General features: G+C 39.5%; 1 protein-coding gene across 1 annotated transcript in view; it reads right to left on the bottom strand.

The window, feature by feature from the left end:
* LOC144681595 (5'-nucleotidase domain-containing protein 2-like) overlaps positions 1–25,623 on the bottom strand; it is a 61,047-nt gene that overhangs the window by 19,214 nt on the left and 16,210 nt on the right. The window contains exons 3-10 of the mRNA XM_078543319.1: positions 22,067–22,141; positions 19,314–19,369; positions 18,579–18,672; positions 14,753–14,881; positions 11,204–11,264; positions 9,809–9,911; positions 5,242–5,343; positions 4,544–4,625 (exon numbers count right to left, since the gene is read on the bottom strand). Of these exons, the coding sequence (XP_078399445.1) occupies positions 4,544–4,625; positions 5,242–5,343; positions 9,809–9,911; positions 11,204–11,264; positions 14,753–14,881; positions 18,579–18,672; positions 19,314–19,369; positions 22,067–22,141 (702 nt within the window). The remainder of the gene's footprint in view (positions 1–4,543; positions 4,626–5,241; positions 5,344–9,808; positions 9,912–11,203; positions 11,265–14,752; positions 14,882–18,578; positions 18,673–19,313; positions 19,370–22,066; positions 22,142–25,623) is intronic.

The raw sequence follows: 25,623 nt of genomic DNA, 5'->3' as shown, positions 1-25,623 counted from the left end.
CTCCATGGGTTTTTGGGAACAAGAGAAATCAAAAAGATATGGGGATAGGGCAGAACAGTGGAGTTGAGGTTGATAAACCATGATCTTTTGAATGGGGCAGGCTCAAAGCACCATACGTAAAAATCGACAACTGTCAGCAAATTAAGTTCCTTTTTTCACTCTGGTACCCTTCTGCCCTCTCAGCTCCTACTTTATGGTGCTACTGGTTTGATGCAGTAAGGGCAGGAACTCCCAATCTCACAAAATGCCTGTGAAATTCCACCCAATGTGTACTGAAGAACTCCATTCCCTAGAACAGCTGCAATCAGATAAGAGCCAAAGCAGTGCCAATTCCTATCTGCCAACACAGAAAAGCAGATGTCAATTCCAAAATGTTGACCGTCCAAAGTGCAAATAGTTGACATGTCTGAAATTGAACGCATAGGTATTTATATTTCACAGTGATAGCAGTTGGAATCCTCTTCTGCAGTTATGGTATAAGCATACTGCTGGGGTTGGGGCAGAGGCAGAGTTGGGAGAATTGAGGAAACTGTACAATGCATTTGGGCCATGCAATATTGGACCAATGCAAGTCTAAAATTAGGAAGAGCATTCATGTTAAAAAGCACAAACCCCGTTGTCATCAAATTTCGATGCAGTGCAAATTGATAGTGGGAGGCATTTGGTGGAAAGCAGATCTACAGCTCTCCTAGAGTCCTAGCTAAAATAGACACAGCACCTCAGAATATTACTGGCAGAGCCAGAATGCTGCTCCCCAGCTGACTGAATCATGCTACTTTCAAAGCGCATAGACAGACACAGACATACACACACAGAATGATGGAGGTAAATATTATATTAGGCAAAATTTAAAAATTTTTACAATTATTCTCCTGACCAATATTGCCCTCCAGGCAAGGTGGTTTGTTCCCATTTGACCACTACTTCTGATGGTCATTAGCATTCCCCACCATGTACCCAGTTTTTGCAGTAGTGCTCTTGGGTTGGCATTGTTTCAATGCAGTCAGCTAGTGCACATGACATAAAATACAACAGACTTTCAAAGGGACTTTAAGGCTGTAATTCAATCCAAATTAAGAACCTTCTTTTGTTGTACTCTCACATTCTGTGCCAACCATTAGAGCAGTCATATGAATAACAATCTGCTAGTTACCTCCATATATGCATTTTCCCACATGGCAAATGCAGACTGACAGTTAAAAGTATCTCATTGCCGGCTGTTTTATTTCAAATTTCTTCCTTCGTTGTTTGCCTCATTTCTACATTCAAAGGATGATGAGGCTGATTAAAATTTAAAGCCAGAAACCAGTGTTCAAGCTTTAGAAATATTTGGTACTTCTCTATTTTCCAAGTGCCCCCCTTTCATTATAAAAGTTCACATTTGTACTGGTGATTTACATGCCAATTGTGAGCAGTGCTTACGTAAAGCAGCAAAAAAAAAGGAGCCTCAGTGAACTAAAGGACTCCCTTTTGTATCAAAGTTTCTACAGTTTGTTCCCAAAATAGAATTTATGAAAATTTTGATTAATTTAGTTTCTGTTTGTAAAGCAACAATTTGAAACAATTATTGATCATTAACAAGAGTAAAAAGTTATTGAGAATGCTTTCCTCTCTTCAACTTAATTCTCTACCCTCCTTGCTGGAATACAACTCCACAGATGTCACTCTTTCAGGCATCTACTCGATTGGCCATTATTCAGATATGATCTTGGACAGTATCTACTATTTAAACACAAGGGCATCACAGCAACATCTCTGAAATGAACCATGGCTAATTGATGACTATCGATGCCTGCTGATGACTACTGTCTATGGCCTACCATCCATGAAGATATTTTTGTTTATTCACACAGCAAGGTCCGACAAACGCCAAAGGGGTAATGACCAGATAATTTGTTTTTTTATGGCGGTTGAGAGATAAATGTGACCAGGATAATAGAGGTCATTCATCTCCACCTGAGGGGAGCATGGCTGATACTGAAAGAATTGATGTCCTTGAAGGTATGATCTGATTTCCTGAAATTCTATTTCCATCTCACTCTTAAGTTCATTCCTCCTTTTCAGTTCCTCGAAACACTAAATACCACTTAAAAGGCAGACAAATAACCTTCTACAGGCCTCTTGTCCTGTAATCAGGTGTTAAGGAGGATATCCTCCAATTTTCCTAACTATGTGAAACAACTGGCAGCATTTGCTGCCTCTCAGTGACAAGTGAACTGGGATCAGAAACCCAGTTGGATGCGCACCACCCCCATCAACACAAAGAAATTAGAATGTCAAAGTCACATTTCAATTACAAAATGGCTGTGTGGAGAAAATTCTGCATTTTTTTTTGGCTGTTAGAATGAGAGAAATATCATCATGTTAACCGAGAAGAAGGTGTACACAGAGGTATCCAGGAATTAACGACAATGATCACTGAATTACAAAGAAATGATTAAATAGCCATCCTGAAAATTATACAAATCTATTGAGCTATTCAAAAAGAGTAACATCATGAAATAGAAACAGTACATTTCAAGAATAAGTATTTATATAGAGCCTTTAATATAAAAAAATCAACCCAAGGTGCTTCATAGGTACATTAGAAAACAAAATATGGTGCTGAGCCACGCAAGGAGATATTAAGTTCGATGAGCAAAAGCTAGGTCAAAGAGGTGGGTTTTAATGAGTGTCTAAAAGGAGGAAAAAGTGAGGTAGAAAGCCAGAGAGATTTAGGGAGGAAAGTGCAGAGCCTAGGCTGTTGAAGGCTGTTGGAGGCATGGTCACCAATGATGGCGCAATTAAAATTGGGGATACACAACAGGCCAGAATTAGAGAAGTGGAGGCATTTTGGAAGGTTAAAGGGCTGGAAGAGATTAGAGATAGGGAGGGACCAGGCAAGGTGGAATTTGAAAATCAAAGAGTTGTTTATCTGGGATCCAGTGCAGATCAGCAAGCACAGTGCAGGTGGGTGAACAATTTGGTGGAAGTTAAGACACAGTCATCAGAATTTTAGATGACGTCAAAAACGGAGCGTAGAATATGGGAGGCTGGCCAGGAATGCATTGGAATAGTCAAATATGGAGGTAACAAAGGCATGAATTAGGGTTTCAGTGGCAGAGCTAAGGCAGGAATGGAGTCAGGCGAGGTTAGAGATGGAAACAGGCAAGTTTAGTGGCAACGAGGATGTGTGGTTGAAAGCTCTTCTCTGGGTCAAGTATGACATTGAGATTGCAAAAAGGCTCAGACAGTTGTCAGGGAGAGGGATTGGATTGGTGGCTAGGGATCAGCGTTTTAATTTAAAGGCAATTTCTGCATGTCCAGTACAGATATCAGACATGTAGTCAGATAATTTAAAGACAGTGGAGGGTTCTACAAAGGTAGTGATGAGGTAAAGCTAGGTGTCGTCAGTGCACATGCAGAAACTGACATGTTTTAGAATGTAGTCAAGTGACAGCATATAAATGAGAAATAGGATAAAGCCAAGGATAGATCCATGGTGAAGCATCAGAGGTAATGGTGCAGGAGATATAGGGGATATTCTAATTTTCACTTCTGATGGTAACACTATTAAGAAGGAAAAAAGGATAACTCCTGTAAGAAAGGTTTATTTCCCATATACAATTTGCAAGACCCCCACATCCTGTAGGCAATGTAGTTGGTCAGCTGATATTGTCCAAAATGCATGTAGATTTGAAAGTGCATTAGATTAAAATGTCCTTTCACATCTTCACTGCTGAACACTTTGAAACTGGATAGGTATGGCCTTTGCCATACTCCCAGGCTTCCATCAATGCTACTCCAAGCTGTTCTTTATCAGGATCAATAAAGTCTAGCACTCAATCTCCAGTTTTCCCTCACTACTTGGGTAATGCCAATTAGAGGCTCAGTAAAGTTGTGAATAGGGGAGAAATTCAAACAGAACTGCTTTACACATAGACCAAACTGTCCTTATTCTGTGATTTTTCAGGACAAAAAGAATTAGGGCCAGCAATTGGCCCTACAACAGCTAGAGCCCACTCCACCATTCAGTAAGATCTTAGCTGATCTTCTATCTCAATTTAATATATTGTCTCCTCCTACATGAACCATAATAATCCAGTGAACTGGCATAATCAACTATTTTAAAAATAAATTATTTTCCAAAACTATTTCCTGCAATGTTTTTGCTGAACATTTTCCTTTTCCTCCATGCATTCCCACTTTAAAGAATCCTAACATTATCTGGAAAGTTTGATTTCTTTAAATGTGTTTCAGTCCCACACTCTTGGTTCAGGTCATATCAAAATATTCAATATGGGTAATTAACCAGGTAGTAAAACATAATTAGTGAGACAAGTCTTTCTCCAGCCTTAGTTTATGGTTCAACTTAGAAGAAAAAGTCATTTCACCAAAACAGGCTAACTTATATTTCTCTCCCTTTGCAAAAGCTACTGGAAAAGTCAGCTCGAGTATAAGGCTGATTTCATACTTTACATTGTGCAACATCAGAAAATATGATCCCAACAATGCCATGCAGATCAACATACTGTAGCATTAAACACAAACCAATTGTTCTGACCTGTTTATACATCTTTCCCTTCTCTAACGTTTTGATTTTGTCCCACTGCAGCACACCCATATCATCCAGTCTTCTGAAAGGCCTGGAAAAATAAAACAACCATTACCCAGCCACTAATTATAAAGCCTGAGGAAGCCAGACAGGCTTAATTCACTGTTATTGGATTTCAAGTAGCCAGATATAGTTGTGCAGAAAACACAATTACATAGAGAACACATTTACTTTATGCTGTTAATTTGAGGAAAGTATTATTTTCATTCTGATCAGCTTCGTGAAGAACGTTTGCTTGACTCCTTTTATATTTGCCTTATTATACACCAGAAACCCTCATGGTGAAGGTAGAACTGCAACCAATCTTTACACACTTTCATTTATTTATAGAGGTACCCATTACAAACATGCACTTACTAATCTGTTCACTAGAGTTTTAATCTATCCCTATTTATAAGAGCACAAGTGAATCCCCAGTTAATGTCCACTGTTTGCATATATTTAACATACAATAAATACACCTCTCTATGTACGTGGCTATTTCCATCAAAATATCTTTAAATATGCTTCTAAATAATTTTGCTTATTGAAAATTGCATTAGTCAGGAAGTGTTACTGTTTACAGCTATTTAAATTTTTTTTATATTTTCTATCAGAATAGTTGAGACTATCTTTCTTTCCCCTTCCCTGTTTACAACTCCACTTACTTGCGCTTATCCGTAAAAAAGCTTGGCTTGTCGGCTTGAACGATCACCAAGTCAAAAAGATCCCGCCAGTCCTTTCCCACCATATATTTCATTCCTTTATCACTGTGCAAAGAGTAGGTGAGAGAGAAATATTTTGTTATATATCATATTACTAAACTTTTTTTGATTTTTTTTTAAAAGCACATCCTATCAATCCTGATAGACTGCAGACTTTTGGTAGCATTTAATAAACAGTCTAGCAATAAAAGTTTGTCATTGTTCAAACTCTTCTTGCAGCTGAACGACGATTGGGTTTAGATATCTAGTTTGTATAAAGGGACATGTCATAATCAGTGAAATATTTTCACAAGTCAGGCTGACTTGATATCTCTACACATAAGTCACAAGTTTATCCTTTCTGGTCCTGACAGGGTGCGTTTGCATCATTCTAAAATTAATTCATGTGACACGATGGTGCAGAGATACACAGAAACCTTCACAGTTCATTGATCATACATGCCCCATTCCCTTCCCCCTGTCGTCAAAAATTGGGTCTGTTGGAACTGGGGGCGGGCCATCCACATCTGGGTCCCAACTGCCATCTTTAAAGGTCTGCAAAATACAGCTCTAGGTAATTGAGGCAAATAGTATAGATGCATCTAAGGGGAAACTAAAGAAATACATGAAGGAGAAAGGAATGTACGGTGAGAGAAAGCAAGGTGGAAAGAGGTTCAAACACCAGAATAGACCTGTTGGGGTCAATGTCATGTCATGTAGAATTCTTTATAATGTTACTGCAATTATCAAAACACGAACTTCAACAGCTCCTTTGGACACAGTCAGTTTCTCAGTTCAAACTTTCAGGGTCGCATCTATTTAGCACTGCTTTGGAGGGGTCACAGTACTATGAATGGGTCAGCTCTGACTGAATGGCTCAGCAGCTAGACAACTAATTTTACCCCATTATGTAACATCTCTGGATTTCAGGTACTTTTAGGACACAGCTGTCGGCAGTGGGAGCATGTCAGAAATTTACACAGCTAAGGCCAATGGGCCCTGCAAGATTTCCCATCTGTTCAAGGACAGAAATCCTGCACGATGTGCCTGCTTCCCTGCTTGAATTTCTAATGTGCAATTCTGGCTTACAAAGTTCTACATCAGGAGTATAAAAGTGTGTAAATTTTACCCCTTGGTGTCAAATGGGCAAAAAAAAAAGGGGTCTATCCTGCCATTCAATTAGATCACAGCTAAAACATTCTAGGTATTTTTTCCCCAATTCTTTCATGAAATGTGGGATTCCTGGAAAGGCCAACATTTGTTGCCCATCCCCATTTGCCTTCTTGAAACGCTGTGGTCCATCTGGTGTAGGTACATCTACAGTACTTTTAGGAAGGGAGCTCCTAGGAAAGTGCCAGATGATCAATCTGGTTTTATTTCTTTTTGACTCCCCTATAGTAGTTTGGTACAACTGAGTGGCTTGCTAGGCCAGTTCAGAGGGCAGTTAAGAGTCAACAACATGGAAGAAGGAAAATAACATAGGGTTTTCATTCATACTTTCACCGTAACTAACTGATCTAATGGGTCATTTTAAGTTGTATAAACCTGCTATAACCATGGCCAGAATTTTCACGTTGGCATGCAGGGGCATGCCCGGCACACCAATGTGTAAAATGACGTGCAGCGACGTCAGGCATGTGTCCCAACGTCACCACGCATCATTCGGTTCTTTCGTTCGGTGGGCGTGCGCCGGAGGCGACTGCACGCCTGCCGAACTGTCATAGGCCTGTTAAGACTATTAGAAAACTAATTTAGATAATTAACAGGGCTGCCCGTCCAACCTTAAGGTTGTCGGGCAGGCAAGAAGCCCAAGTGGCCTTCGCATTTTTCAGGAAAATTCATCCATGGGTGAGATGAGGTTTCCTGAAGGTTTTATTAAATAAATAAATATTTTTTTCACAATTCATAAACATGTCCCAGCTCAAGTGACACTGTCACATGAGGGGACATGTTTAAATAATTTTAATCTATCTTTATTTAAAATTTTCAATATGAACTTTTGTAGGAGACAGAGGGTGATGACAGAAGGCTGCTTTAGTGGCTGGAAGCCAGTGTCCAGTGGCGTATCACAGGGATCGGTGCTCGGTCCCCTATTATTCATCATTTATATAAACAACATAGATGACTATGTGGGGGGGTAGGATTAGTAAGTTTGCGGATGACACAAAGATTGGCCGGGTGGTTAACAGTGAGGTTGAGTGTCTTGGGCCACAGGAAGATATAGGCAGGATGGTCAAATGGGCAGATAAGTGGCAGATGGAACTTAACCCTGAAAAGTGTGAGGTGATACACTTTGGAAGAAGTAATTTGACAAGGAAGTATTTAATGAACGGCATGACACTAGGAAGTTCTGAGGAACAAAGGGACCTTAGCATGTGTGCCCATAGATCTCTGAAGGTGGAAGGGCATGTTAGTGGGGTGGTGAAAAAGGCATATGGGACACTTGCCTTTATCAATCGAGGCATAGATTACAAAAGTAGGGAGGTCATGTTGGAGTTGAATAGAACCTTGGTGAGGCCACAGCTGGAGTATTGTGTGCAGTTCTGGTCACCACACAATAGGAAGGGTGTCATTGGACTGGAAGGGTTGCAGAGGAGATTCACCAGGATGTTGCCTGGAATGAAATATTTAAGTTATGAAGATAGGTTGGATAGACTTGGGTTGTTTTCGTTGGAGCAGAGAAGACTGAGGGGCGACCGGATCGAGGTGTACAAGATTATGAGGGCCATGGACAGGGTGGATAGGGAGCAGCTGTTCCCCTTAGTTGAAGGGTCAGTCACAAGGGGACATAAGTTCAAGTGAGGGGCAGGAGGTTTAGGGTGGATGTGAGGAAAAACTTTTTTACCCAGGGGATGGTGATGGTCTGGAATGCACTGCCTGGGAGGTTGGTGGAGGCAGGTTGCCTCACATCCTTCAAAATATACCTGGATGAGCACTTGGTACATCATAACATTCAAGGCTATGGGGCAAGTGCTGGTAAATGGGATTAGGTAGGTAGGTCAGGTGTTTCTCACGTGTCGTTGCAGACTTGATGGGCCGAAGGTCCTCTTCTACACTGTGTGATTCTGTGATTCTGTGAACTTAATCTCCCTGAGGCAGCTCTGGGCCTCAGAGAGATTTCTGCGCTCTTTCATGCGCGTGCATGGCCCGCCCACGTAAAATGGTGCCGCGCAGCCGATCGCAGGCAACGATCAGCACCACGCCCGCCCTCACCCACTCCCGACCGGCCCACCCGATAGGCAGAAAATTCTGCCCCAAAAATGCTGTTCTTTAGGCTGCAACATTTTAGTCACAATCCACTTTTCCAAACTATCTTCAGAAGGAGAACTAAGTTCTATTGGGAGCTCTTCTTTAACGTACCACCTCTTTGATGTAGGAAAGTTATATTTTTACTAGAAATTTCTTGTTTTTATAAAGAGTACAATTTTATCCGCTCCTAGCATCCCTGAAGGAGACTGCCTCTCGCTTCCTTTAGGCAACTTTATTAGGATCAATGACAACATCCCTGGAGAGCTTCCTTATAATTAGCTATTGTACATTTTCAAACCCCAGAGCCAACTGATCCCTCCATCCTATCACAGACCTTCCCTTTTGTTCTTTCTCCCACCCTCCCTCCTTTCATTTGCTCAAAACCTACTACTTTTTTCAGATCTGATGAAAGGCCACAAACCTGAAACATTAACTCTTTCTCTCTCTGCAAATTCTGCCAGACTGGCTGAGTGCTTCCAGCATTTTCTGTTTTTAATTTCAGATTTCCAGTACTTGCAGTGTTTTGTCCTGGCTTCCAGGAGACCTGGCAAACGGTCAGGTGTGAAAACTTCCCAAATTGTGGTGTCATTGCCTTGGGTCAGACATCCCCAGAACAACTCTTAGCCCAATTGAGAGTTATAGCCCCTCTAGTTGTAACAGACAAATTCCACAACACAAAGTGCATTCTATAGTTAATACCCTCCGAGCGGTCCAGTCCAGGGCGAGAGATCCTACCAAGGGATCTTCATGCCAGTGATTCCATTGCCATTGAATATAAAGCCATTTAGAACAAAAATGTCATTCCCCTTTGAATTATGTTGGTTTGAAGCTATTTACCGGACACAATACATACAATCTAAGCACAAAGATGTAGATGCCATCTTGTGTATGTTAAAACATTTGACCAACAACATTTGAGCAACTATATGACTGATCTCTTTGTGAGCCTCTCTGATTACATGCCTCCCTTTTGCTCAGCACTGAGCCAAAAGTTCCTGACCATGAAGGAAAGGCACTGATCTATCCTCAGATACTACAATTGAATTCAGTTCCCATATATTCGTAGACTGATTATGCACAATTTCTAGTGGTACCAGGGAACTCTTAGTTAACTGGTCATTTCCTAGCTCGTTAACAGATTCCCCATGTGATCTTGTTATCTAAGCCACATAAAAACAGAAGAAAGATGGCCTTGCATTTGGGACAGTAATGCCATGCCAGAAGGATTATGATTATGGAATGAAAATGATAAACAACATAGGTGAGATAAGTTACCGCTTACACAAAGTTGAAGGGACTGTTGGTTATAAGGAAGAGCTTCTTTCCATTATTAACCAGTCGGTTCAGGACAGCATATATTTCATCTCCATGAAGAATGTATTTCTCTGAAATTGATGAGGGGAGAAATAGATCATCACTCTATTCCAATACTAATACTGAGCACTCTGTTTGCTCCAATAACTGAAACCCTTCATACACCACCTGATTTTTCAGCATTTTGCTGACTTCATTAGATTGTGACAGTCAACTTGGCTGGTGAATATCAGGACTGAAAGTTAACCCCATCTCTTAGGTTCTCATTTTGAGTCTGATTCATTTAAGATTACTGTTCCCACTCCATTATTTAACAAATCTTTTTGCAAACCTATAAAAACATTTGATCCATCACATAAACTGGGCAGATGACTGCACAGCTAGAGTCAAATGTGCGAATTATGTGGCTTTGATTATGGGGGCATAGCAGTGTCCATCATGCAGGACACCTGGAAGAGAGATACCAAATTTGAGATATGATTAGAGTCACAAGGTCATTTATTCATTGACAAAGTTGATGGCCTGGGTCTTCTGAGCAGCAGCAATGATCGTCGGATTGCTGCTGCGCCCGTAAACTCCCTCGACATGATACTGTTGTACGTTTCTACCGGTGTCTTCTGAGCCCGGCTATCTCAAAAATGGGCATACAGTGTTATTTGGAGAACTCCGTCAGAGCAGAGTAGAGACAGAAGATGACAGGACACGCCTGGCATTTAAAGGTCCAGTTTGAATGCAAGTGGGGCGATCGGGTCAGGATGTTAGTCGTGTGGTTGGGAGGGTAGTTGGGTGGTTGTAGGAGTAGGCAGGTGGTGTTAGGAGGAGCAGTCAGATCAGGTCGGAAGGGTAGTCAGGTAGTCGGGTGGGGTAGCTAGTCGGTGGGGGCAGGGGGGGTAGGGGGCGACATGCGGTCAGGAGAGGTTCAGTTGTGTCGTTACCCAGTGCCAGACTAGGTTTTAATCTGTCTAACGTTTCCTCAGTAACTACCCTGGTAAGCTGAGTGGATCTGTCTGAAGTCTCTGACTCTAGCTCAGAGTTGGAGACATTCACAAAGGGTCCCAGTGAGCAAGAGAATTGTCCATCAGAAGTTGAAACTTCCCAGGCATTTCCCACATAGGTCCATGTCAGGACTTGCACAGGGTCCTGACGCACATCTTCAATCATATGTCCAGTCTCTGATGATCCAGAGACCATAAAATTTGGCCCAATTTAGCTTATCGCCGAAACAGAGTCTGGGAATTTAGTCTTCAGATCAGTGGTCTCTTAATGATGGGATCGGCCTATTTAAATCCTATAATTGAGCATTTCACATCCCAGATATCTAACACACTTTAGAAGACCAGAGTGTTCAATATTGGTTACTTACCCAGGTCCTTTTCAATCCAATTGTACATCATTCCCTTGACATGGATGCTAGTTATAGCATCCTGAAAGGAAAGAAGGAACTAGTAAAGTGCTGAACGTTGAAGACGTTTTTGTTCTTTCATGGCATGATATCTCAACAATATACATAATATATCCTAAATTCTTGGTTCCTGGTACCCACCAACAATTATATGCTTTTAGGAGACCCCGTTCCCCAGACATACACACATTAAAAGCATCTTCTAAATGGTGCCAATCACTCTTGCAAGAGGACTGTGCCTCCAGGTGTGTTAGCTCAATTCCCACCTTTCTTAACAGTCAGGAAGATCTAATAATTTCCATAATGTTATTGGAATTTGTTGTAAAACAGAGTAATAGCGGGATGTGTCTGTATGTGTCTGTGTGCATTTGTGTGAGAGAGACTTAACTGCATTAGAGGCAGCTAGTCTGGGTACTTTGATGTAAGAAGAGGAGTTAGGCTTGAAATGTTAATTAGGTAAACATGGGAAAATTTTAGAATGTGGTGTAAAGGGAATATCTGCATTTTTAAACAAACTATAGTGGCTTGAATTCAAAGGAGGGGGAAGTAATGTATACCTTCACAGCAAAAGTAGTAAGAAATAATGTGTTTATTTATTTTTCCCAAAGATTACTGGTGGATTTAGGCTATGAGAGATTTTTATTATCAGGAGGGTAAAATCCAAAGACATAGCAAAACAATGGGTATTTGAATTCAAAGGGGAAAATATGTACAAAGGAATGAAGGTTGTGTGTAAGAGAAGGCAATTTAAGATCCAACAAGTGTGAAAAGACTGCAGTCTGTATGTACCAAACTGCTGCCTCCAGGGACTGAAGCTAAGAGAACTCAATTTGAATCTGACTATTCAGGTATTGTTTACTTTGCTTGGGTCTTTTAAAATATGTGTGTCTTGTTGCCTTAACAAAAGTATAACTGGGAGTTAAATTAATTAGGGGATTTAGAAGTTATTACAGTAGTAATTTGTAGACATATATATGTGCTTACAATCTTTTCTTTTATTAATAAATGTTTAATTTAGTTTTATAAAAACCTCTTAAGGCTCGGTGGTCTTATTACTGAATTCAAAGCCCACATCTCAAAACATGCAAATTGAAAATTCGTTTTGACAGTCAAGTTTCCCTGTGGAATTTGAACAGCTCAGCATTTACCATCTGCTGTATCATAACATTAACTTAAACCAATCAATCTACACATCCACAGTCCACCAATCCTATATAGTCTGTTAACCAGCACCGTGCATTCACCAGTTACAAGCCCCTGCCACTGGTTTTCAGTGGTTGCCAGGCTGTCAATTTGGCCGACTGCCAGGTGGAAAACAGAAGGAAAAGATGAGTTCTTGCCGTTAACTTTTTCTGTACCATCCCCGCCTCCCTATAAGAATCAGGGCTATAGTTCTTTTAAACTTCACCTCAAACTTTAAAATACTGGCCATGAATTCCTCCTCAGGCCTCGGCTTTTTGAATTAAATCTGTGCAGTTTTTAACCTGAACCAAAATGATGCACACAATTAATGACTGTGAAAAATCATAGAATGAGGACCTATACAGAGGTACTAATCCATTCTAAGTAAATATGCTAATACATTTGCTAAAATAACAACGATGAAAATTTTACATAAAGGTCTAGATTTTTGCTAGAGTTGTGTAGTGTGCGGGAACCTTGAAAAATGGCAGGCAGGACCCCATGTCCAAAATGACCCCCATTTCTGACAGATCCGATTTTCACCAGAGGGAACAGTCATGACTCTCCCATGGGGGAAACCTGAACTTAGCAGGGCCATTGGAATTCAATGTAGAGATAAACCAGAGCCCATTTTCGCTGCAGCAAGGGCCTTATCTGTATGAGTTACAAATTTTTAGAATAGACATAAATGCTCATGAAGGGCTAAGGTCTGTAGAACTGTAAAGCTGTGAAGTTATTTAAAAAGCGAAAACAATTGCCTGCATTTGAGTTGAAAAAAAGGTGCTATTCTACATCTGTACAATAGCTGTCTGTCAAACACAACCTCATTATTATTGCCCGACTGCTTTCCACAACCTATCATTATCACATTAGGGGGCTACAAGTTTACAGTTTTATTGACAGCTCAATGAGGTTATTACTCAATTAGCTGTCTTTGATGTAGGGTTATGAATACAAATGTTTGCTGTCATAGAGGATTAAGCACTTGAAGGTTTTTAATTATATTGGATGGGCTTTCATGAATGAGAGAGTCATAGTGAAGTTTGTAATAGACATTTAGAGCTTTAATTTTATTTAGTCTCAGCATGGCTCCTGAAGTCAGGCCATGGTACATACTGGGTCAATTGGTATGGAGGGTATGATGACAAAAAATTGTGGGTATGAGGGCTTGAGTTGCCACTAAGTTGCAATAGAGGCTATAAGGGGCAATGGAGGTGGGCGAGGTATGGGTTGACATGAGTTGCCATGTATGGGAATGGCAGTGGGGTGGGCTGGTTGAGGGGGTGTGATGATGAAGCCTACATGGCCTAATGTTTAAGAAAATCACCAGGGCCTAATTTAAGATGAATGGCTGCTGATTGCAAGACCCACTGGTGGCAGAGGGCCTCACAAAACTTGGACTTACATTCAAACCCAAACCCCTCCTGGTAGTCGCCAAGGTTTTTGTGCATGTGTGAAAGCTCCAAATGGACCCACCAAAAAAAAAAGGTTATTTCCAGAGACAGTTTGTATGTGGCTTCCCATGATGCCTTTAAGGAGTTCTTAAAGACCTCTTTACATGATCTAGAAGGCTTACCAGAGGACTTCCATATTATCTAACCTCATCTTCAAATACATCAAACAATGCTTGACAGGAGGACAGAATGACATAAATCTGAGGGATTTGAGGACAAACTGAAATGTGGAAGCTGCTTCACAATAATATATACAGAGCATTATAGCACCATAAATCTTTCAGTCATTGGCTCCCAGAAAGTAGAACTCTGCATTTATACAAATCTTACCAAACATACTAGATAGCCCGATATTTAGTGAGGGAAACTGTTCCACACTGGAACCCTATCAACCTATTCCTGACGTACAATCCACTTGGTGTACAATCCATGAGTTCTAAGAGTCGCTGGAATTAAACTAGAACAACAGCTGCAAACATGACAACATTGGTCTGCTAACTCAGCGTTAAACAGTAACCAAGGACAAGGGGTTTTCTATTTATAGTCTATCTAGTTGTCATTTCTGATTATTGACCTGCAAGTGAAGCTCTGCTCTGTTAAGAGATGAAAGGATAAATTTAATTCACCTTGTGGTCTTTATTTTACTGCAATTCTTGTTATTGCAATGAAAAAGTAAGTAACTCTAACCATGTGAAAGAATTGGTTGTACAGAGCATAAAACCACTGTCGCTTAATAACAATGAAAAGCTCAATCCTTTTCAAACTCTGTTCAGAAGCAAAGAACAAATTGCCCAGTCAACATAATTCCTTCCAGTGTTAGCAGCACCTGGGCAGTATTGCACACCCCCTTAGGTCAAATTAAGTTTATACTCACGCTCACATCTCTGAAGAGATGAACAGGATCATATTCGATGTTGTGGGTAATAAAATAGTCATTCACGCATGAAAGAAGAGTCATTTCAGGAAGAGAAAAAATATCCATGAACTGTTTCATGGAAGGGCCCTAAAGAATAAAAACAAAATGCAGATAAATAGAGACATACATAAAACAAAAAAAATCACAAATCTTCTGTGAACATATCATATATTGGAGTTTTTAAACATTGATTATTTGGGGCATCTAGCACCCTGCTCCTATTTTTTCAGAGATCTTTTTTCTTTATTCTTTCATAGGATGTGAACATTGCTGACAAAGCCAGCATTTGTTGCTGATCTCTAATTGCCCTTGAACTGAACATTTCAGAGGGCAGTTAAGAGTCAACCACATTGCTTTGGCTCTGGAGTCATAAGTAAGTCAGACCAGGATAAGGATGGCAAGTTTCTAGTGAACTAGAAGGGTCTTTACAACAACCTTTGATAGTTTCATGGTCACCATTACTGAGACCAGCTTTATAATACAAACTTATTAATTGAATTTAAATTCCACCAGCTGTGATGAGATTTAAACCCATGTCTCCACAGCATTAGCATGGGCCTCTGGATTACTAGTTTGGTGACATTACCACTATGCCACCATCTCTCCTGATGGCATTCTCAGAGTGTTATTTATACTACCCTACCCTGTTTCCACTCCAAACCCATTGTCTACCATTTTGGCCAGTGACTTTACAAGAGTGGCCCAGCTGCCTTATCAGATTATGCAAACTGAGGTCCTATGATGTACATTGCTGATCTATCATTCATCCTCTCTTTTCAACTAATTTGCCAATCTACCTCAACCAACTCATTCTCATGCCTTGGTTTTGTTTAAAATTTAATACCCTAGTTTTAGAGACTGAAATGCATCACTCTCTAAAATTATAAAATTCTATCATGTTACGATCATTCTTTTCAAGAGAAGCCCTTATGACAAGATTATAATTAACACTGTCATTGCACAAGGCTAGATCAAAAATAGTCTGTTTCCTAGTTGGTTCCTTGACATATCTGGAAAACTGTCTGAAATGCATAATAAACTTACCATCAAAACTATGTTTCCCAATTTGGTTTACCAAGTCTATATGAAAATTGAAGTCCCCAATGATTATTGCATTGCCCTTGATATATGCTCCTCTAATTTCCTGATTTCTACTTCGTTCAAAACTATGATTACCATTAGGGAGCCTGCAAACTACTCCCACCAGTATTTTCCACCCATTGTTATTTCTTGGCTCCACCCATACCCACTCTACATCCTGATTTTCTGTGCTAAGATACTTTCTCTCTATTGTCTTCATCTTATCCTCTATTATCCTCTACCCCACCTTCTGTTCCATTTTGCCTATCTTTTCTAAAAGTCAAGAAACATGGAATATTTTGTTTCCAACCATGTTTATCCTGCACCTATCTAAGTAATGGCTACTGGATGCAACCCAGTTATCTCTATTTGTACTATTAATTTACCTGTCTTGTTATGTATCCTTAGTGCATTAGTTACAATCAGCCCTAATGTATTGATATTATATTTACATTACCACATACATATAGCATTTTGCATATTCACTTCCTGACAGAAGATAATTTGAAATATTATCAAGAGCACCAAAAGAACTTAATACCGGTTTAGCAATTGAGTTACCTATGCTCGAGAATTATGGTTTTACAAAAGAAATTCTAACCTAAACAGAACGAAGATTGTATTCATAACGAAGAAGGTTACCTAGTCTTTACTTTGGTTGTGCTTTTATTTTAAATTCCAGAATAGTTACAACAGGATTGGACAGAGACAGTAAACATGTTTGAACAGAAAGACACCCTTTTCAGCTTAGATTTCCCATATGAAATTGGTCTTTTTAACAACAACTTGTGATCAAATCAATCTGGACTTAAGTTACCTTCTCTCTTCATTTTAAATACTTACAAATGCAAATATTGAATTGAAAAAGAAAATCACCTCTACAGTTAATGCAGTTTGCATGAAATCCTAGAGAATGAACTATGTTCACTGTGAATTTCACCACCTATTCCATTAACTAGCTGATATTTGCCAACTAGGTGAGATATCTGCCAATCCTAGAACAATAGTGCCTTAAATTGCAGAAATGCCATACAGCTGAAATCCCCATTCTTAGAAAGATATATGAAAAGATCTCCACTTTAATATCTGTACCTCTTCACAATAGGTCTCTAAAATCTCTGAGCCTTTTGCTCAACAGCCACTGAAAACAATAGTAATGCATACCTTTACTAATTTACTCTTTGGGCCAACACATGATATCAATGTGTGACCTTGCAATACCACAGGAACACAATGTCCCATATTTAACTTGATGTGTAAATATATCGGGAATCACCGGTCCACAATATTGTAATTTGTTTTTAAACATATTTTGTAAAAATACAAGATAACAAGGTAATAAATAAACCTAGATTTGCACAAAGCTGGAAGAGCCTGGCACAACTCAAGCTGCCAAATGTTGATTCTAAGTGCTATCTGTAGCTAAGCATTCTGGTTTCATGTCTATTCTGGCTGCCAGAAAATTTTAGAGATTGCAGGCAAAATAAAGGTTTATCTGCAAGTCTCCTGTTCAAGAAAAAACCAACAGCTTTATCTGCAATGCTAAATGGAGTGGGGAGTGGCTTGCTACCACTTTCCTTTTCCCTCCATCCTGACAAGGAGTTTCCATATCAGTCCCTTCCTGTTTAACCTGGCTAAATAAAATATAAACAGCTCCCTGCTGAGCAAAAGAAAAATGCAAGGTAAGTGATTATTGACTAGCTTTATTTGCCTCTTCTAGCTTGTCAAAATAATGATATGGTGCAGACTGGAGTGCAAATTCCCCTCTCCCTAAAACAATTATCTCACATCGAGTTAGCATGTGAACTGAGAGAACCTGAATCAAGTAGAGTGAGGAAACCTTTCATCATGAAGGTAGAGGAGTATGTACCCTTACCAACATAGGGAAGCACATGTCTAAGAAAGGTTATGATTGTCATCCAGTATCCCTTATATTGCCTATAAACAACATTTTAACTAAACTTTAACTAAAAATGGCAACTTGACAAGATTATGCAAACAAAAGAAATTTGGGCCCAGATTTTTGCCATGAAGAGCCTCTCCAACATGGCGAAAATGCTGGAAATGGCCAAAATTTCTAAGTCCCGCTCCTGAACCTGGCATTTCCCATCTTCGCAGGGGCAGGACTGGAGTCAGGTTGGAGTTTGCATATACACAATTCACAGAGGCAGCTGGTCATTTAAATCGCCAGTTGCCGCCACTGAAGTGGGATTTTGGAAGAACAGAAGCATGAAATCCAGAGTGTGCAGATTAGAACAGGAAAGGGGAGGTCTGAACTTGGTGGATGTGTTTGGATAACCAGGATAACCCTTTGGAGAGGTAAGAGTGAACATGATTATGAACTTATTACACACAAAATCATTGGAATTGTCAAAGAGCTGTCCAGCTGTCAAAGCTATCCAGGAAGTGACATTATCAAGCACTTCAGTGTCAAACTTCACTCTAAATTTGTAGAGGCAAAGCTTTGAAAAGAAAATTGTCAATGCAAACCCTCCTATAACGTTCTTGCCAGGATATGTAGCATGGATCATTGCTCCTTGACTTTGTCACTAAATGATGAACTCTCTAATTTCCTCTCTCCTCAACATTAGCTAGTCTGAGGCCACTTTTCTCATTTTTTGAACAGAGATGTAGCGAAGATCAAGAGCTCGAGTGGTGGATGAGTGGAGAGGAATTAAAAATGAGAGAAATGAAAAAAAATTACCTTGCCATAGAAATCACTCATTCGATGTAGAGGAACATGTTGAGTGCCTTCATACATTTGAAATACTTCCTCATCTGGTACTGGGCTGAGTCCTCTGAAAGTATGTACAAATTGATTTCAGTAATTCATGAAATTTCCTTGACAAAATATGCTTTCTATATGAAGGGGAAACTTTAGGGTAAAAGGTAGGCCAAAAAATATAACAAAACAAAATTAACATTCCTGATAACAATGGATAGCATTAGATACAAGGCTCACCATCAGCTTTCCAAGGGCAAATAAGGATGGATAATAAATGATGATCTTGCTAACGGCACCCAAATTCATTAATATTTTAAAAATGCAGTGGAAAACCTGCATCAAATGGCTGAAATTCAGAATGAGCATTTTCACTTTTAGCATCATTTCAAATACATTTGGGTTGATCATCTAATCAACAGGATAAAAAGGTAGGCACGCACAATCTGTTCTATACAAGTAAACTTACTATCAAGTCTATTTTGGTTTTTTTTACATAGACCTTCAGTTGCAAACTTAACACAAGCATTTCAAAATGTACGTATCCATTATTGCCAACATACAGTTCCCCAAAAAGTAAGTGCTTTCTTGCATGCTTGCACAATCTTTGTAAATAAATGCCTTTAAAGTCTGATATAGCCATTCTTGTATAAAAGTCTTTAGTCCAGTTCCAACATCACCATATTTAACAATATTAAGCCATACAGAATATCATACCTGTACACTGCTCCTAACTGGACATAATGGAAAGCATCAATCTTCATTAGAAATCCCTGTCAAATAAAAGAATATTTATTCATACACTAGACAGTTGGGTAACAGTCTACCTTTAGTAACCTGTTGTCCTGTTTTTGGAACTGCTGACAATTTGGCTTTGAAAGGACATCAGATTGATTTTCTTGAGTTGTTGCTACCAAGTTAATTCAGCTCACAAAAAGGTTAACTCCCAATTCGCCTGGAATATTTATTAGACCCATTAATGAGGGGCCGATCATGTGGTTAATGGAATTGTGTTTCACATACTTGATCAGTTTAAGACAATGGGGTTCATTGGTATATTTTAGAGACATTTACTTTGGTAATGTTAGAATGGCCCCTTCATGACCTGAACAGGCAATTTGGGTGCCATGAAGGGGTGGGGGGAACAGAGATGGGAGATTCTTTCTGAAGGTTGTAGTTTTGATTGATGTATTGATGAGCCAACCCTTGACAGAAAGAGCTGGGGAATGGTTAGAGGTCAACTGTATTTGTTTATGTCTTTTTAGAAAATGTCAGGAGTAGTAATTTGAATTTTAAACAGCCAAAGAGGCAGAGAACTCTTTTTCCCCTATAGTGCCAACAGCTTAATATACTAATTTGTAAAGTCAAACTAAGCCCATTTGAAGGGCTCAATTCATGTAAATATTTTGGACGTTATGAGGAGAAACAGAAAATGTTAAAACTCCTTATGACAATGTGTGCCTATTCAAGTTATGCATTTCATATAAAGTAAACTAGATTGTTAGTTTACAGAGGGCCTCATCTCACTAGACTGATCATCAGCCTGTCTTCTGGAAAGTAGAAGAAATGCACAAGGCACATTGTAACCACAGGATCCAGTTCACACCACACCACAAAATCATCTTATTGCTGGCCCCTGGGCAATACTATCATGTAACTAGACAATGAAAAAGAAGGTACTCTTCCAAATCATAAGGGGTGAGATGGCCACCTTTGGGAGCAACTAGGGATGCTGATCCCAAGAATATATCTAAGAACCCAAGAATAGTGTAGATCCAAAATTGGCAACACCTTGGTTAACTTTTACTTTAATTCTTTCATTAGATGCAGGCATTGCTAGCATCTGTTGCTCATCCCTAATTGTGCTTAAACTGAGTGGTTTGCTAGGTCATTTCAGAGTCAACCACATTGCTGTGGGTCAGGAATCACATTTAGGCCAGGCCAGAATAGGATGGCAGATTTCCTTCCCTAAAGCACATAGTGAACCAGTTAGGTTTTCACAAGTTTCATGGTCACCATTACTGAGATAGCTTTTTTATATTCCAGCTTGATTTATTGAATTTAAATTTCACTACCTGCTGTGGTAGGATTTGAACTCATGCCCCCAGAGCATTAGCCTGGACCTCGGGATTACTAATCCAGTGACATTACAACTATACCATCACCTCCCCACTAAAACCAGGAGAGGTTATTGTTTCTCTTCATGCAGTACAGCAGGGTGGTCGATCATGTCCTGAAACTATATGCGGCAATTCTGCGGCTGAACTGTCTCCCACTGCTGAGACACAGCCAACCACATATATACCAGAAAAAGAGAAAAACTAGGACAGATGGTGCTTCTATTGTCATGATCGCAAATCTTCACCATGTAAATCCGTACCAGAAAACAAGGCAGATGGAATAGACTTTATTCACAACCACATGGATTAAACAGGCATTATATAGATTTTCAATGAAATAGCCTTGTGACACACAGGTCATGAGCGTCATTCTACATGCTCACTCGTCAGTATCTGTGCAGAGAGAGAGTATGGAAAGAGAGAGAGAGAGTGTGGAAAGAGAGAGGGAGGGAGAGAGAGAGAGAGAGAGAGTGGAGAGAGGAGAGTGTGGAAAGAGAGAGGAGAGCGTGGAAAGGGAGAGGAGAGTGTGGAAAGGGAGAGGGAGAGTGTGTGGAAAGAGAGGACAGAAAACCCAGCTTTTGCTTAATAGAGTCACACAGAACCTCCCCAACCCACCCCCAAAGATTTCACAGACCTAGTTAGTTGCACATTTTAAACTCAAATGAATAAAGAATGGAGTACAATCAGATAGAGAAACACTCAAAAAGAAAATAAAAAGTAGGAATAGAGAGAAAGGGATAGGAAATGAAAGTCAAGATGAAATAGTGGGACAAAGGGAATGAGAAAATGAGAGAACCCAAATGAAAGAAAGAGAGAGACAGTGAAAATTAGAAAGGTAAAAGAGATAGAATAAGAGGGAATGGGTGAAGAGAAAAGCAGGAATGAAGGAATGCATTAGGCCAGACTGTGTGCTGCAAGGGAATAAAAAGAAGGGAAAGAGGAAATGTGGAAGGCAAGAAGTAACAGAGGGGAAAATAAGACAGGAATAGAGGGATGCAAAAGTAATGGAACAAGAAGTTACAATCCAGACTTTGGCAAACAGTTGAAACCAGAGGGATAACAAAGGCCAATTTTGAGTAGGTAAATTATTTTTCCAGCTCCTACTTTGGATTGGCCATCTCTGCACATTCCTATATATTTTACATGTGTTACATATATGTAATATTTTGTATAATATATCTCACATTATGAGGTACTATGCATCAATCTATTCACAATGATGTGACAAGCAAATGACAATGTCATTCGGTTTGGAAGATTGCATCATTTATATTTTAGCACACAAAAAAGATTTGTTATACGCTTGTTAATGAAAACTGCCCCCTTTTAAAATTAAATTTTATATCTTACCTTCCGCACGTCATAATGGAGTCCTCTGATGGCAAAGTTAGGCTGGTATTCATAGTCCTTGATTCCTTCTGGGTACTAAGAAATAATTGAGATTAATGTTCAAGGTTGAAAAAAGCCTCAAAAATGCAGCATTTGGCACAACACCATCTCTTGCCTCTTGCATATCACTGAAAGAAGGCACACTTGTAAAACACAATACAGGTGAAATGCCACTGTTCTGCATCAGAGTTAGCTGAGAATTGGTAAAGCCACATTCTAAAATATAACAGAACCCACTGGAAAAAAAATTAATAGTGCCTACATTTAAAGGTTAAAGTAAATGATAAGTCAAGAGCAGGATGATTTATATTCTTGTTAAATACTATAAGTCAAGAGCAGGATGATTTAGATTCTTGTTAAATACCTCACAAGGCATTGTAATTAACAAAATCCAGTTGAACCAAGGAAATTTTAAATATTGTCAAGGTGTATTCCTCCAGGCTTTTCTAAAACAGTCTAACCATGTTATATGATTGTCATAAATTAGGTTTTACGAATACGTTTGACCTTTGCCTGCTATTATTTTTACCAGCTTCTGTTTTACAGGAGTTATAATTTTTCAGTGATTTGTTTTGTGTTATACTCCAATTATACTCTGGAACCCAGCATGGTGTCAAAATGGAAGGGTAGTGATATTTGCGTACCTCCTAACTGTAAATGTTTTCCCCATTCAAATCAGAGAATCTTAGAAGTCCTTACTAGAAAAATCACTTTAAACATTATCCATTAAAACACTTCACCTCAATAAAAGCCAATATGACTGCCACTGTGCCTTCATAAAGCAAGCAGTGCATGCAATTCCAGACCAAAGCTTGAATACCTGATTAGGCATTGGCACAAACTAAGCAAACAATTGAAACTTTGAAATTATGCTGCAATGAATAAATGACAAATCCATTACATTGAATTATTTTTGTTCACCATTTAATAGAACTTTAAGCATTTACATTACATAAAAATGTTGTTGTCCGGTATGCTCCAGGAATGGGTGATGCTGGTTACTTCAAAATATTGGTTAATGGGGAGTCACTGAGTTATTTAGTAAGTCAGGCTGGCCAAAATTAAAAAACAGATCATATATCACTACAGTTGCATTTCAGAAATCTGACTACACAATACCACAGAGGGATCAGAACCTGGGGAGAACTGACATAACAGGAACTTTGAAACCTTAGGCTAGCAGGCTTGGCTGCACTGTAAACATACTTCTGGTTCAGATTCAGATTTTGAGAGCAATGATAAAACGATTGACATTGCTACATTTCACTGCAGTAAAAACCTGGTAGAAACAAATTGCTTAATATCAAGAGCTTCATATTCACAAATGGAGAAGATTTTGTTGTTATTTCAGGACAAACTGATAAGATTGTACATTGCATTAGTTATCCTGCCTTATCAGTGTGATCTTACTAGACTCCCACTTTACATGAGAAGACTGTTTGATAAATACATCAAGAAAGTACCCCTCTGACACCCCATGTTCCCCACTGTCTGTGCTCCACTGTTAATTGTTTCTGTTTCAGCTAACATGTCTTACATAATACATTTCCAAAGTGTGCCTCAGACCTTTCCTGCTTTTAAAAGCCTCTTGAAAGATCACCCCCTTGGTTATGCTTTCAACACAGCTGTATTTTTTAACCCTGCTTCCCTTCTGCCTGGTGTAACCTTCTGTAAAGCACTCTGAGCTTCTGTTCGCAGTGTCTGGAGCAAGGACTAACAGCGCCTCTAACGGAAACTTGGCTAGCTGTACTGAGGTGTCCCAACAGTGCTCGGAAATCTTCAGGTTCTGGATAACTTCTGAATGGCTTCCGGTTGGTAAAGTGATTATTTGCATTGGGGGGGATATCAGAAATTCCAGTTAATAGACCATTTAGTTGGTACTGTGCCGGATAACACAAAGTTTGCATTTAATGTTAAAAAGAGATTTTAATTTATCAGTCAGCATTGAGCTCTTTAATATAACAATATATATATATGCTGTATAATTAAAGGCTACAAGATAAATTTGATGCTTTTTAGCTAATGTAATTGCTGACATTACTCATTTCCTGAATGAATTGCATTAATCACACCAAAATCCATTGGCTTCAGCTGGATGCCGCTAAGCAAGGGAAGCACTATACTACAATCAGACGTGAATTAATCCCAATTATTAGGCATCCCCTATAACCATTATGTATCATCTATAGTCATGAGTAATTTCCCACTGCTCAGTGATGTAATTATTCATTGCAGAAATATTCAGACCGCAGGTGTTTCATAAATAATAGACAATACAAATAAAATGCAATATCACATTACTGACAATCAGAATGAAAAAGCCGCAGAAATTGTACATCTACCAACATCGGTAAGAGGCAGATTAATGTTTCAGGTTGAGACCTTTCATTCAGTTGAACATTTTTTGTTTTTGTATTCGAGTGGAGATGATGGGTTAGTGACCCGTAAGGAAACCGTTTCTTTTTCTCCATCCTCCCCCAACCTATGCTACCATACTAAGATTTCCTCAACAATTAGAACTACATTGGCACAGGAAGAGTGCCAATCTAGACTGTTGCAGCCACACGATATTCAATTGTCAGATGATTACAGATGAACCAGTGTGACCTCACCTGACTTCCATGTAGTTTCCAGCTGGGTTACCAGACAGTAAATCAACATCTTGAAGTTAAAAACAATCGAGCATCCCACAGGTTTTTTCCAGCTGAAAATCAGCTTCTTCAGTACAGATTATGAACCGAATTTGAGATCTTGCTCATTGCAATAGCTCAGTTTTTACATACCAAACCAGTCATATTCATAAACCATTTAAAAGTGCAGCATTACGACTATCGTAAATTTAATTTTTTTTTAAATCAGTCCATGCCAAGGCATATTACGGAGCGGTAGAAAGCTATTTCTCTCTACAATTTATCACATCATGCATTTGGCATCTCAGTTGAACAACTGAGGGTGAGAGAGACTGGGAAGGATTGTCTGCCAGCTCTCAGTTCAAGAAGGTTGTTGCGTGAGAGGCAGAGAGAAAAATCAAGGCATAAAACCTGGTGTATTCATTACATCAAGGGCAGGATCTTCCGGTTGGCAAGCGGGAGCGGGGCCCGCTCACCAATGCGTAAAATGACACGGGATGACACCGGGTGGAATTCCCGACATCACCCCGCATCATTTCCATTTTCAGATTGGTGGGGGCGCAGTCAGCTGTGTGCCCGCCAACCTGTCAACAGCCTATTGAGGCCACTGAAAAGCTAATTAAGGTCATTAATGGACCTGCCCGTCCAACCTCAAGGTTGGCAGGTAGGCCGGGAGCCCTGCTGGGCTTTGGAAAAAGCATGAAACCTCATCCACGGGCAGGATGAGGTTTCATGAGAGTATTTAAATTTTTATCCAATCTTTCAATAAAAGTTATGGACATGTCCCAACTCATGACAGTGTTACAGGAGACATGTCAGGGAAATTTTTTAAATCATTTTTCGTATTAAAAATTTAAATTCTGAGCCGATCTCCCTGAGGCAGCACTT

The sequence above is a fragment of the Cetorhinus maximus genome, chromosome 6, assembly GCF_964194155.1.
Source record: "Cetorhinus maximus chromosome 6, sCetMax3.hap1.1, whole genome shotgun sequence".
NCBI lineage: Eukaryota > Metazoa > Chordata > Chondrichthyes > Lamniformes > Cetorhinidae > Cetorhinus > Cetorhinus maximus.
This window is presented reverse-complemented; position numbering and strand designations above follow the sequence as displayed.